Below are 13854 nucleotides of genomic sequence, written 5' to 3'. Positions count from 1 at the left end.
AGCCTGAGACGAGAGGGCTGGGCGGGAAGACCATCTCTCGGTAGGGCCTTGATGGTGTCTTCCTGTCTGAGAAGAGAGGGCTGGGCTAGAAGACCATATAATGGGAGGGCTTCGATGGTGTCTTCCAGCCTGAGACGAGAGGGCTGGGCGGGAAGACCATCTCTCGGTAGGGCCTTGATGGTGTCTTCCTACCTGGTCCTTTGCATTCTGACTCTATGATTCTATGCTATGACTTCTTTCCTTTGGTAGGAGCTACTAGGAGAAGAGAACTAATGAGCTTGTTTTTCTCTTGGTCCAGCTTTGCAGTGGAGACGATCAAGCTGCTGCTGATCCGCATTGGCTGCCGCTACGAAGTCACCTTCATGGAGAAGATGCGCGGCTGGGCCATGCTCCACAGCGCCCAGGAAGTGCTCCAAGGCGCCGCCCTGCTCGCCAAGTGAGGAATGGCCCGCTCTTTAGAGGTTTCCCTGGGAAGGGAAGACCCCGCAAAACAGAACATAGCATTAGGGCAGAGTCATGGGACTACACTTAGACCAGGGCCCCCACACTAAGGCCCGTGGGCCAGAGGCAGCCCTCCAGGGCCATTGACCTGGCCCCCGTCCTAAACTTTAGACTTAGGGTTGACCTAAGTCTACCTGGTCTTTGGAGGTCTCTTTGCTTACCTATAGTCTTAGGAGATTGTCTAGATGGTCTTTGGAGGTCTCGTTGCTTACCTATGGCCTTATGAGACCATCTAGATGGCCTTTGAGGGTCCCTTTCCTTACCTATGGTTTTATGAGATTGTCTAGATGGCCTTTGGGGGGCCCTTTCCTTACCTATGGTCTTAAGAAAATCATCTAGATGGTCTTTTTGGGTCCCTTTCCTTATCTATGGTCTTAAGAAAATAATCTAGATGGTCTTTGAGGGCCCCTTTCCTTATCTATGGTCTTCTGATAGCCTTATGAGATCATCTAGATGGCCTTTGAGGGTCCCTTTCCTTACCGATGGTCTTATGAGACTACCTAGATGGTCTTTGGAGGTCTCTTTGTTTACCTATGGTCTTATGAGTGCGTCTAGATGGTGTTTGAAGGTCTCTTTGCTTAGCTACGGCCTTATGAGATCATCTAGATGGCCTTTGAGGGTCCCTTTCCTTACCTATGGTCCTATGAGTCCGTCTAGATGGCTTTTGAAGGTCCCTTTCCTTACCAATGGTCTTATGAGACCATCTAGTTGGTCTTTGGAGGTCTCTTTGTTTACCTATGGTCTTATAGATCGTCTAGATAGTGTTTGAAGGTCTCTTTGCTTAGCTACGGCCTTATGAGACCATCTTGATAGCTTTTGGAGGTCACTTTCCTTACCTATGGTCCTATGAGTCCGTCTAGATGGCCTTTGAAGGTCCCTTTCCTTACCTATGGTCTTATGAGACCATCTAGATGGTCTTTGGAGGTCTCTTTGTTTACCTATGGTCTTAGGGTTGACCTAAGTCTGAAATGACTTGAAGGCACACAAATTTGGAATGCAGAAGTTCTACAGGAATTCCATCGGGGAGAGATTAACATTTTCGGAGGAACTTGTTCTGCATACTTTCCAAGGTTTTACAAGTGTTAGTATCTAGGCCCCAGATTTCTGCACCATGTAGCATCTGTGCCAATATTTTGCTACTGAAGATTTTTAGAGCAGGTTCAATCAGCTGATCACCTGTTGCTCCCTAGCCGGAATTCACCTTGCAATCAACACCAGCCAGGAATCCACAAGCAGTTGTCAAACAGTTTATTGAGAAAAGCACATATAAAAAGGAAAAGTCGCCATAAGAAATAAGAAAGACCAAATCCAATAGATAACAGGAGAAATAGGCAATAAGCAATAAGCCAAACCAAACTGCCAATAGGAAAAACAGTCCAAAGGTAAAAATCCAAATGGTTCAAATCTGTTCCATAAAACAAGATACAGAAATACCAGAATCAAAACATGAGCCAGACTATAAAAACTTCTTAAAGCATGATTCCACTAAGACATGAACTGCAAACGAGGCTCAAGATCCTCACTGTTAAGCGATGTTGCCTGATCTGAATTCTAAAGGAATACTCCGATTTGAGGTCCACAAAACACCAAGTCATGTCTGTAACCTTGACTCCTTTGCCTGTTAGATCTCTCATGCTGCTGTTTCTCATTGAAGTCATTGTGACTTTCTTAATTTGAGTGTTTCTTTCCTTGGATGAAGCCTGAGATTCCTGCTGACCACAGGTGTATTCTCAGGCGAACTTTCTCATCCACCCAACTCCTTATCTGGGGTTGCTATGAGACGACTAGGTGAAAAGTCTTCGCCAGCCGATCCATCTCCCTGTCTGCTGGACTCTGAGGCAGTTTTACTTTCACAGACAGGATCTAAACCTCCCCTTAGTTCCCTCATTTCCCTCATTGAAAAACCCATCCACTCTCCCAGGCCCTTGAAGAACAATCCCCTCATTGTCATCAGCTGGCTGAACCACAACACCACGAGTATGGAGAAAATTCATCAGAGCTCCTATTGTTTTGTCAGCTTCCAGCTTCACTGCTTCCCTGTGACATTTCCAGGAAAGAGATTCACTAAGAACCATTCCCAGATATTTGAATAGATGGATTTGTGTTATGGCATGTTGGTCTAAAGACCATTTATACCTGAAGCAGTGTCTGCCAAAAACCATAACCTTGATCTTGGAGTAATTTATTGAGAGGTATTCCTCTTGGCAGTGGGTACTGAAAACATTTGGAAGACCCAGTCGACAGAGGGAGATGAGCACTAGATCGTCTGCATACATTAAGATGAAAATCTTTCTATTCCTGGTTACTGGTGAAGGAAGGTCAACTTTAGCTATACAAGGCACTAAATCATTCAGATAGATGTTAATAAGAGACTTGGCTTTAAAACAGTCAATGTGAATTGGGTCTAGGAATCTCAGTAGACCACAAGCTGAACATGAGCCAACAGTGTGATGCGGCAGCTAAAAAGGCCAATGTGATTCTAGGATGTATCAATAGGAATACAGTATCTAGATTGATGGTTCTCAACCTGTGGGTCCCCAGATGTTTTGGCCTTCAACTCCCAGAAATCCTAACAGCTGGTAAACTGGCCGGAATTTCTGGGAGTTGTAGGACAATAAACCTGGCACCCCACAGGTTGAGAACCATCAATCTAGATACTGTATTCCTATTGATACATCCTGATATTGAACCACTTATCTAATGGAGGGAAGTCATAGACCCCATCTACACTGTCATATAATCCATTTTGAATCCAGATTATCTGATTCAAACTGGATTATATGACAGTGTAGACTTCAGTGTAGAATCTGGTTCAAAGCAAATACTCTGGATTCAGAAACTGGATTATATGGCAGTGTAGATCCAGCCATAGTCCCACTCTCTTCTGTTTTGGTCAGACCTGACCTGGAATAGTCCTGTGCCCACTTCTGGGCAGCACACTCAAGAATTCAATGAAGGTGGCCCATTTGTAAGACCACATAACCACACTGGTGACTTCCGTTGTCTTCCAGAGCCATGCTGCACTTTGCTTGCCCCGAGACTGTAAGGATCTTGGACTCGTTGTTCTCTCAGCTCACCAAAGGGACCGAAAGGCTCAAGCCAACCAACATGGCCTTCTTTGTGGAGGTAAGGAACCAAGAGGCCAGAAATCATAGGAAGTACCAGATAAGAACCAGAGAAGAAGGCGAGGAAGAGATGGCTGGTGGCTCCGTAGCCTCCAACATTTCCTGGGGAAAACCAAGATGCCCCTGACCAACATCAAGATGGTAATACATCTTAAGAGTTGGTCCTCCACATTTGTAGAATGGCCATCTTGGCAGGACTGGTTTGGGCTGGTTGACCTTTAGGGATTCCTTTCAAGTCCAGGATTCTAGGATTTCTTACCATTTTTTCACTCCCTGGGTAATCTCTTTTTTCTTCTCTCCTTTCTTTCTTCCTTTCTTTTTTAGTTGCTCCACTTCCAAGAGATCGACCAGCTCCCTCCTGAACAGATTTTTGAGATCCTTGACAATTGGACAAAGAATTCCTGTCCGGAAGTCCGCTCTCTAGCCTTCCGGGCGCTCGGCATCCTGGCCATCCATCCAGATAAGGTGAGAAAGAAAGTTTCTACATCCAGAGATAAAGAACTACTGTTTTATGCCCCTTTCCCCCACAAAAAAAATATTTGCACAGTATTTCGATACATGCTAAAAAAAAAAGCATATTTTCTGTAGAAGAAGCACGTCTCAGTTGCAGAAAAACCACATATATATTGTCAAGAAAGGGTTACATTGAGAGACATTCACCTTCCATCTCAATTTACCTTCTTCTCAGACAATCTGGCATCTGCTCAGTCACACAGAAAATAAACTCACACTTCCCTGCTGTCAGCTGAAGCCAACGGCACTTATCTTTATTGAGGTAATATACCTCAATTTACATAGTCTTGCCGGAGCATAGCATTCGAGCATCCAAACTGATCGATGGCCGTGAGGGAAGCACTTCAACTGTCACCTCCCACATTCCGGAGCAATGATGAATGTCCCATTACATATCTGGAAACCACACACTGTTTCCCTTTAGCAATAAATTTCTACTCTATGCAATTAACTCTTACACTACTGGAATGCTGGATTACTTGCTGCATTACAGACACACACAATCAATTTGCTTTAAACCATAAGTGAAATTTCACAACTACACAAAACCATACCTTAACATATATCTGTGCAAAATAATTCCCTTGAAGATTATTTTGGCATGTACAGATACCTTGCAGAATTTTCCTCTTGCTATGGGGAACGTGGGTATGGGTATTTATCTATTTGTTTACTTCTTTCTTCATTTGGGTTGCTGTAAATCAGAAAAAGACTTGAAGGAGCACAAACACAAGAATTGTTATGGCCAGCAGTCTGTCTGGCCTGGCTTTAGAAGGGGTTAATCTGACCTCCTCCCTGAGGAAAGCCTCACAGGCTTTTGGGATTGTCTGTGAAAACTTTCTAAAATGAGTAAGCAGCTCAGATCCCTGGGTAAAAAGAGGTCTGGAAGAGATAACTCTTTGGTAGCAGATAACGTCGTAATTTGATATCATTGTCTTGGATCTGGGTTAGAATTCTAGACCCTGACCTTGTTCCTGTAACCTGGCCTTGGACCTTGTTGTATCTTGAAATCTTGACTATTGTTGTGGTTCAGTCTGGTGATGAAGGGGGATTTGGGTTTGCACAGTCTGAAACTGAAAATATTGGACAGTCTGAGCAGCCAGAGATTTTGAGAAGGCCACAGGCAGGCAGCCAAGATGAGCAGCCAAGATGAGCCAGCTTCAGATCAGAGTGACCTTTCCCAGCTCTCTGAATGGGAGGAGGGCAGAGAAAGTCAATAACAGCCAGGTGTTTCTGAAAGTGATAATGAGGAAGTCCAATTAGACAGAGAAACAAGGCTGAGCCAGAGAAAGACGCTCCCTAGACGTTCACTCCGAATTGCTGCCAAATGGCTGGGAACCCAAGGTCAAAGGAATGCCTTCATGTCTTCTAAGGTAAAGGTAAAGGTTTCCCCTGATGTTAAGTCCAGTCGTGACCGACTCTGGGGGTTGGTGCTCATCTCCATTTCTAAGCTGAAGAGCCGGCGTTGTCCGTAGACACCTCCAAGATCATGTGGCTGGCATGACTGCATGGAGTGCCGTTACCTTCCTGCCGGAGCGGTACCTATTGATCTACCACATTGGCATGTTTTCAAACTGCTAGGTTGGCAGAAGCTGGAGCTAACAGCGGTCGCTCACTCCGCTCCCAGGATTTGAACCTGGGACCTTTCAGTCTGAAAGTTCAGCAGCTCAGTGGTTTAACACACTTCACCCCCGGGGTTCCATGTCTTGTAAGAATGGATAAATAGGGGGAAATGTGGGGACACATTTCAGAATAAGCAACTTTGCTTTCAGAGCAAGATCTCTTGTCTCGTTCCTGTCACGCCAGGGCAACGGAGCACCAAGAACTGAACACGGAGGCCAATAACTATCTAATATCTTTATTAAGGAAATATATAAGAATAATAAAAACAAGTAGAAAATATAGTCCAGAAGCAGACCTATCAAATGAGGTCAAATATAGTCCAGAAATATTTTGTCCAATAAATGATATTAGAGTCCAAAGATAGAATCCAATAAACCGAAACACACACTATTGCCAAGCAATAGTGTGGGGAATTGTCCAGGGTTTTTCAAGGTCCAAGGTAAATGTACGACAAGGCTGGAAGCAAAACTTGATTCTAGGAACAAGGTCCGTGACTAGGAACGAGGCAAGGCAATTCTTGAATACTTGGATAGGCAAGGCAAGGAAACTGGATTTGCGGACTTTGCGAAGTCCACACAAGGCTGGAAACACGAAATCACTCCTGAAGCTGCTCTGTTGACTCCGCACGGAACCTACCGTGCCAGGCACCTATATCTGGGCCCCGTTTCCCTGCCAAGCAGGTGTCCAGCGTTCTCTTTCCCTAGAGAACAGGAAATGAAACCCAGCTTTCTCCAGATGTGAGACTCCCTAGATTTTCCCAGGGGAAACATGGCTAATCAGTGTCTTGTTTAGCTGCAATTCTCAAGCTCCTGCGAACCCGCTCTTTCACTCCCCTGTCTGCAGTATAGGACTGTCTCCTAGCAAAAGGGGGTGAGAGCTGCTCAAGGTTTGTTTTAATGGGTTCTTGGGGAAAAACATCAACATCAGGCATCTGGAAAGATTCCGGCTCTTGCTGAACCCCATGTTTTTGTCTTCATTAGCCACGATGGCACTGGGAGCAGGACTACAAGGCCCATGAGGCATCACAGTTCCTGTCTTGATTCAAGTGTTGCCTATGGCTCCTGTTGTCAAGCCTCCAGTCTTGGTTCAAGTGTTGCCTATGATTCCTTGGGAAAGTATTCTTGCTCTCATGCTAAGCCTGATTTTTTTAAGGGATTACTTGCTACTTTTGGGACATTGAACTCTATTTGAATTCCTGCATTTACCTTTGGATTATTGCATTTCCTTATTGCTTTTTGCCTTACTTTTTGCTACCTTTTTTATCAATAAACTGTTTATGCCAAGTCTGTCTCAGTGGTATGTGTTGAGAGCAAGGTGAACCCTCGCTGGGGTGCAACAACTCTAAATTCTGGACTGACTTCCTAGCTTTGATATCTGGACTTGAATTTTGGTTTGTACTTGTTTTGGGAACTCTGATAAGTGAATTCCTGGCATCTGACGATAGGACTGCAAATTTGGCTGCTGCTTATTTTTTTTGTTCCTTTGTGGTTCTCTCTGCATTCACTGGACCTTGATTTCTGTTCTGCTGGCTGGGTGCTTTGATTCTCTTTTGTTAGCCAGGCCTTTGAAAGACTCCAGGCTTTACTTTTCCCATTCATGTAAATAAGGTCTTGGTTCGAATAAATCTCCGCCCTCATTACTGGGACATGACAAGAATAATAGAAAAAAGAAATTGATGCTCGTCTGCTTCTTGTTTGTAGGTGGAGGATGTGAAGGCTCACGTGCCGACCTTGTTGGCCAGTTTGGAAGAAACAGATGCCAGGGTGGCCTTGGAGAGCATCCTCGCCATCCAGAGCATTCTGAAATTCATACAGAGGAACGACATTGTCAGCCTGGCTGATAAACTCCTTCCCTTATTCAGCAATGTAAGCTTGGGTGGGGTGGGTCTTTTTCTCTTAGCACACACATGGTAGTGATCCCACAGGAACTTAGCTATGTACCTTAATGGACTAGATGGCCTTTGGGAGTCCCAAAATGGCAAGTCCCATTGTAAAACAATTACCTTCAATGGGTCCTGGCTCAGGAGGGAAATCAGGCAGAAAATTCAGTCTCGTGAGAGATGCAAAAAGCAAAGTTTATTATCATAGCTATGATAAGGCAAACAGCCGTAGGCACCCATTTCAATGGGTCCCATGTCATGTGCATAGCAAACAAAGAATATATACCTTTGGCTTATCTAAAATTGACCAATGGCTGAGGGTCTTCCTCACCTTCCACACCTACTTATGGCTTATCTAAAATTGACCAATGGCTGAGGGTCTTCCTCACCTTCCACACCTACCTTTGGCTTATCTAAAATTGACCAATGGCTGAGGGTCTTCCTCACCTTCCACACCTACCTTTGGCTTATCTAAAATTGACCAATGGCTGAGGGTCTTCCTCACCTTCCACACCTACCTTTGGCTTATCTAAAATTGACCGATGGCTGAGGGTCTTCCTCACCTTCCACACGTACTTTTGGCTTATCTAAAATTGACCGATGGCTGAGGGTCTTCCTCACCTTCCACACGTACTTTTGGCTTATCTAAAATTGACCGATGGCTGAGGGTCTTCCTCACCTTCCACACGTACTTTTGGCTTATCTAAAATTGACCGATGGTTGAGGGTCTTCCTCACCTTCCACACCTACCTTTGGCTTATCTAAAATTGACCAATGGCTGAGGGTCTTCCTCACCTTCCACACTCACTTGGCACAAGTGATACCAATGACCTAACTTGTTTACTCTGAGCTTTCTTCTCCCTTTGGAACTTCCTGGAGAAAGGCACCAGCTCACAGGAAGGGAGGGGCATATGCAGAGGCAAAAATTTACTATTTTCTGGCTTATGGTCCCTTCATCATGATTCCATAATATTGAGCCATAGCGGTTAAAGTGATGCCAAACTGCCTTGATCTTATATCCCAAGTATCCCAATGCTCTTTGTTTTCGCAGGTAGACGCCAAGGTCCGTGATTCCGCCGTCTCCCTCTTTGCGGAGCTTCCAGGCATCGTCAAGAAGAAGGAGAAATACCTCATCCAAGAGCAGGTGACCCAAAGCCTGGTCCCGCTGCTCCTGCACTTGCAGGATGAAGACCCCGAAGTGGTGAAGGTGAGGCAGGCTTTGAGGCATTTCCTTGGTCTGTTTGTTTTGTTGTGTTGTGTTTACTAGCGTATCAGAACCGCTGCCTACCTGCTTTCTCCATTCTCCAGCTCTGAGAAGACCTATCTTGCAAAGTTCTGGCAACTCATAGTGGGCAAACTTTCTTTGTGCTCTTTCTTTTCTTCTCCTCTTTCCCTCATATACCTTCTCCCTCTCCCTTTTCCCTTCCTTCCTTCCTTCCTTCCTTCCTTCCTTCCTTCCTTTCTTCCTTTGCTTTCCCTTATATACCATATATACTCGAGTATAAGCCGACCCGAATATAAGCTGAGGCACCTAATTTTACCACAAAAAAACTGGGAAAACATTGACTCCACTATAAGCCGAGGATGGTAAATTTCAGAAATAAAAATAGATACCAATAAAATTACATTAATTGAGGCATCAGTGGGTTAAATGTTTTTGAATATTTACATAAAGCTCAAATTTAAGATATTACTGTCCAACTCTGATCCAATCATTATTCTCATCTTCTTCAACGTAAATGTGCTTAATGTATCCTTTTAATAATAATAGAGTAAAATAATACATGTAATAAAATAATAATAATAATAAATACAGAAAATTAATACATGTAATAATAAATAGAGTAAAATAATAAATGCAAAGATAATAATAATAATAAGATCAGAGTGAAATAATGAATGTATTGTTAATAATAATAATAAAAATAGAGTAAAATAAATGTAATAGTAGCAACAATAATAGAGTACAATAATAAATGTAATAATAATAGAGTAAAATAAATGTAAAGTAAAATAGTCACAACAATAATAGAGAAAAATAATAAATGTAATAATACCAATAATAATAGAGAAAAATAATAAATGTACCATATATTCTCGAGTATAAGCTGACCCAAATATAAGCCAACCAGGACCCTCACCCGAGGGGGGCTTTTTCAGTCTTTAAAAAAGGGCTGAAAAACTAGGTTTATACTCGTGTATATACAGTATTTATTTGTTTACAATATTTATATTCCGCCCTTCTCACCCCAAAGGAGACTCAGGGTGTCGCACCTCAGGTTAGCTTCCCCTTGCTAAAGACACCAGGCTGCACACAGATCATAGTCTTTTGTAGTTTATTAGGAAATAAGGAAAAGGTCGTTCATAAAATGTAAAAGTTCAGTTCCAAAAGATAGTTACAAAAACAAGGCTGTAAGAACAAATCCATGGAAACATTAGGCATGAAGCAAGGTCCTTAAAATGAAGCCAAAGTCCCAGAAATGAGGAGACATCCAGGCTATAAGACAATGCAGGAAAACAGACTTAGTTCTTGATTCAAGCGAGGAAATTGCTTTGACTGTCAGGACCCAGGCTGCAGAACACCAATAACCATGCGTAGAGGCCAGACTCTATCTAATATCTTTATTAAAGAAATATATAAAAACAATAAAAACAAGTGAAGAATATAGTTCAGAAGCAGACCTTTCAGATGAGGTCAAATATAGTCCAGAAATGTATTGTCCAATATAAGATATTAGAGTTCAAAGTTTTAATCCACTTGACCGAAACACACACTTTGCCAAGCAATACTGTGGGGAAATAACAGAGTCTTTATAGTCCAATGAAGCTTGACAACAAGGCTGGAATTAAACTTGATTCTTGACTTGATCCAAGACTTGAAACGAGGCAAACATGAAGCATGAAACAAAGTCCGTGGCAAAACGTGAAACAAGGCAAGGCTTGAAACTTGATCCGGGAAGCAAGGAACTGGGGTTACGAAGTCCACACACGATCTCTCTCCTCAAGCTGATCAATTGACTCCGCAAAGTTTCCCTTGCGACAAACACCTATATTGGGTCTCGTTTTCCCGCCAACAGAACTCTTTCCCTAGAGAACGAGAAGCGAAACCCAACTCTGTCCAGATGCATGACTCCTTAGAATTTCCCAAGGGAAGCAGACCTAATCAGCTAGTTGTTTGGCAGCGATTCTCAGGCTCCGGCGATTAGCCTCTCTGACTCCTCTATCTCTAGTATAATTGTCCCTCCGGGGAAACGGGGGGGGGGGGGAGTTCTGCCCAAGGCCTGTTTGGCTGAATTCTTGAGGGCAAACATCCTCCAGGTGGAGAGGCTCCGGCTCTGGCTGAACCGGCGAAAATCCCATGTTTTCCTCTTCGTCTGCCACAATAGTACTAGGAACAGGACTACAAGGCCCATGAGTCATCACATTGACGAAGATCTCCCTCTCAGCAGACTGTTTTAATAGCATACCATGAAGGCATTTCTTTGCCCTTTAACCTCCCTCTTATTTGCTATTCTGAGACTTCTGCGCAACCCCTGAAATTCCAAACGACTAGCCCAATCTACAATCCTCATCACTTTCAAGGCAACAGGGCTCGTTAGTGTTACCAGGCTGAGGCTGGGAGCTGCTCTCCCTTTCTGCTTCTTGCACCTGAAAACCATCAGCAGAAACAACCTCATTTCTTCCCGTGGGAAAGCCTCCCTGCTCCTCATCTCCCACAGCAGGGACACCCTGCACCTGAATCCCATAATTCCCATCAGAGTCATCTTGAAACTCACCCTGAACCTGAATCCCATCATCTTGAAACTGCATCCCAGAATCCTCATCAGAGTCACACAAAGGCTGAGTCACAACACAGGGCGGATCACAGAACATACATATGGGGCAAATATTCAATGCTGTTTATATGCAAACAAGACAGACAATTGAACATTGATAGGGGTATGTAGGCTTTTCCCATCTTCAGCTTCCTGGAGGCTTGTGCTCGGATCCAGCCATGGGAGGTGTTGTTGTTGCATCTCCTTGCCAAAGAGCTTTGTTTGTAACTTCCTCCTTTTTTGATCAAATTGCCAGCATTTCCTTATGGGTCCCTTAATGCTTCTCCACTTTTAAGCAGTCCCTATTTGTCTACTCACATTTTGCTTTCAAACTGCTAGGTTCGCTTCACCTACCAACAGCCAATCCTTCACCTAGCAACAGCCAAACCACTTTGTTCCTCTTGTTTCTCTCAGCTCTGGACAGGAAATGTATGGTTTGTGTTTTGTTGGGCCGGGCTGTGACACAGTTGTTTAGTAGGCAACTACAACAAATCACTACTGACTGAGAGGTCATGAATTCAAAACCAGCCTGAGTCGGATTGAGTGTCCGATCATTAAATAGCCTAGCTCGTTGTTTACCTAAGCAACCCGAAAGACAGCTGCTTCTGTCAAGTAGGAAAATTTAGGTACCACTTTATGTGGGGAGGCTAATGTAACTAATTTACGCCACCATAAAAATGTCCAGCAGCATGCGTGCGGAAGAACGAGGAAATACTCCATCAAGGACTCGGTGTCACAAGTGGATAATGAAGCAGCAGCTCCCCCTGTAGCGGAATCGAGCATACCCTCATGAAGCCGGAAGCTGGAAAATGTTAAATAGCCTCTGTGTCTTTGTCTGTATGTCGTATGTCTAATGGCATTGAATGTTTGCCATGTATATGTATAGTGCGATCCGCCCTGAGTCCCCTTCGGGGTGAGAAAGGTAGAATATAAATACTCTAAATAAATAAATTTTGTTTTTAGTATAAAACTCTCAAATATTGTAATTTTGATAATAAAGGGCTTGTGTGACAGTTTTAGTCCAGATCCATCAAGCCACGAAGGAGCCTTGGTGCTACAAACATACAAACAAACATGCTATATTCATGCCTACTTTTACTTTAATGGATGGATGGATTGATGGATCTACTTTATTTTTATCCTGCCTTCATGTGATATCAGGGCTCAGAACAGCTAGTTTATTCCGGATCTAAAGAATAGAAGCTGGCTTTCCGCTTCCACAGATTCGACATCCATGGATTCCATCGTCCACAATGTGAAATTAGACTCATCCCCCACATTTGCGGATTTAACTTTGGCGAAATTGATTAGCCACATATTCGATTAAAATGCTCTCTTTTAGGAATCTCTGCACTGCCATATAATCCAGTTTCTGGATCTAGATTATCTGCTTTGAACTGGATCATATGAGGCCCCTACACAGCTGTATAAAATCCAGATTTTCTGCTCTGAACTGAATAATCTGGCTGTGTAGACTCAGATAACTTAGTCAAATCACATAATGTGGATTATCTGACTTGATATTCTGGATTATAGGGCAGTGTAGAAGGGCCCTGAGTTTGCACTGCCCTATAATCCAATTCAAAGCAGATAGTCTGGATTCAGAAACGAGGCTGTATCCAGTGCAGATGGGGCCACAGTCGGTAAGAGTGAGAATAATTTCAGAAGCCACATGTGTTAGTGTTTTTGTTGTTTTAGTGTGAAATGTTCAATCAGTTGTTGCTGTTGGATTGTATATATGTGTTCCGGCAAGTATTCCAGCAGTCCAGGAGTTAATTACATGCCAGCGCTGATTGATTGCCAGGAGAGCCAATGGTTCAAGACTTCGTTTCAACTACGTGGATTGAACATACATCATGAACTGTGGAATGTAAAGAGATGCTTGCTTGCACGAGGATGCACCATGTTTTGTCCTTGCCGAGGCAACATGTGTCCAGAGAGTGTGTTATGGTTGAGCCTTCTGGCTCCGGTACTAGGAGACGGGGTCGTAAGACTCCTCGAGAGTCAGACTCTTTTGAGGAGCGTGAAAGGAAACGGCTCCGGGACTTATTTGCAGAACCAACAGATGAGGATTCATTTGAGGGTTTTACCGAGGGAATGGAGGAAGAAATGGTCAGCTCGGAGGAGGATGATATGGAGTGGACTCGTGTGAGGGAGGATTTGGGTGTCACCGGCAATGAAAGCATGGGAGGCGATTGGCGGGTTGCAGGATCAGACCCATGGACGGGCTGGAGGGATGGAGCGGGATCCACAGCTGGGGATGCTGTGGGGCGTAGTCAAAGGTGTTTTAGCTCTGATGAGGAGGATGATGATGAGACACCTGGAATTAGAATGGCAGCTGACAGCGATGATGAGTTGGAATTGGGATAAAATGGGGTTCAGGATCACTGTCTAATTG

The 13854-nt window shown here is 43.8% G+C and overlaps 1 protein-coding gene across 1 annotated transcript in view; it reads left to right on the top strand.

Moving 5' to 3' along the window:
* Positions 1-13854, top strand: part of LOC134297306 (maestro heat-like repeat-containing protein family member 7) — a 61479-nt gene that overhangs the window by 31770 nt on the left and 15855 nt on the right. The window contains exons 14-18 of the mRNA XM_062974397.1: positions 299-436; positions 3513-3627; positions 3951-4091; positions 7463-7627; positions 8693-8848. Coding sequence (XP_062830467.1) covers positions 299-436; positions 3513-3627; positions 3951-4091; positions 7463-7627; positions 8693-8848 — 715 coding nt within the window. The remainder of the gene's footprint in view (positions 1-298; positions 437-3512; positions 3628-3950; positions 4092-7462; positions 7628-8692; positions 8849-13854) is intronic.

Source organism: Anolis carolinensis, chromosome 3, assembly GCF_035594765.1.
Source record: "Anolis carolinensis isolate JA03-04 chromosome 3, rAnoCar3.1.pri, whole genome shotgun sequence".
NCBI classification, from domain to species: domain Eukaryota; kingdom Metazoa; phylum Chordata; class Lepidosauria; order Squamata; family Dactyloidae; genus Anolis; species Anolis carolinensis.
This window is presented reverse-complemented; position numbering and strand designations above follow the sequence as displayed.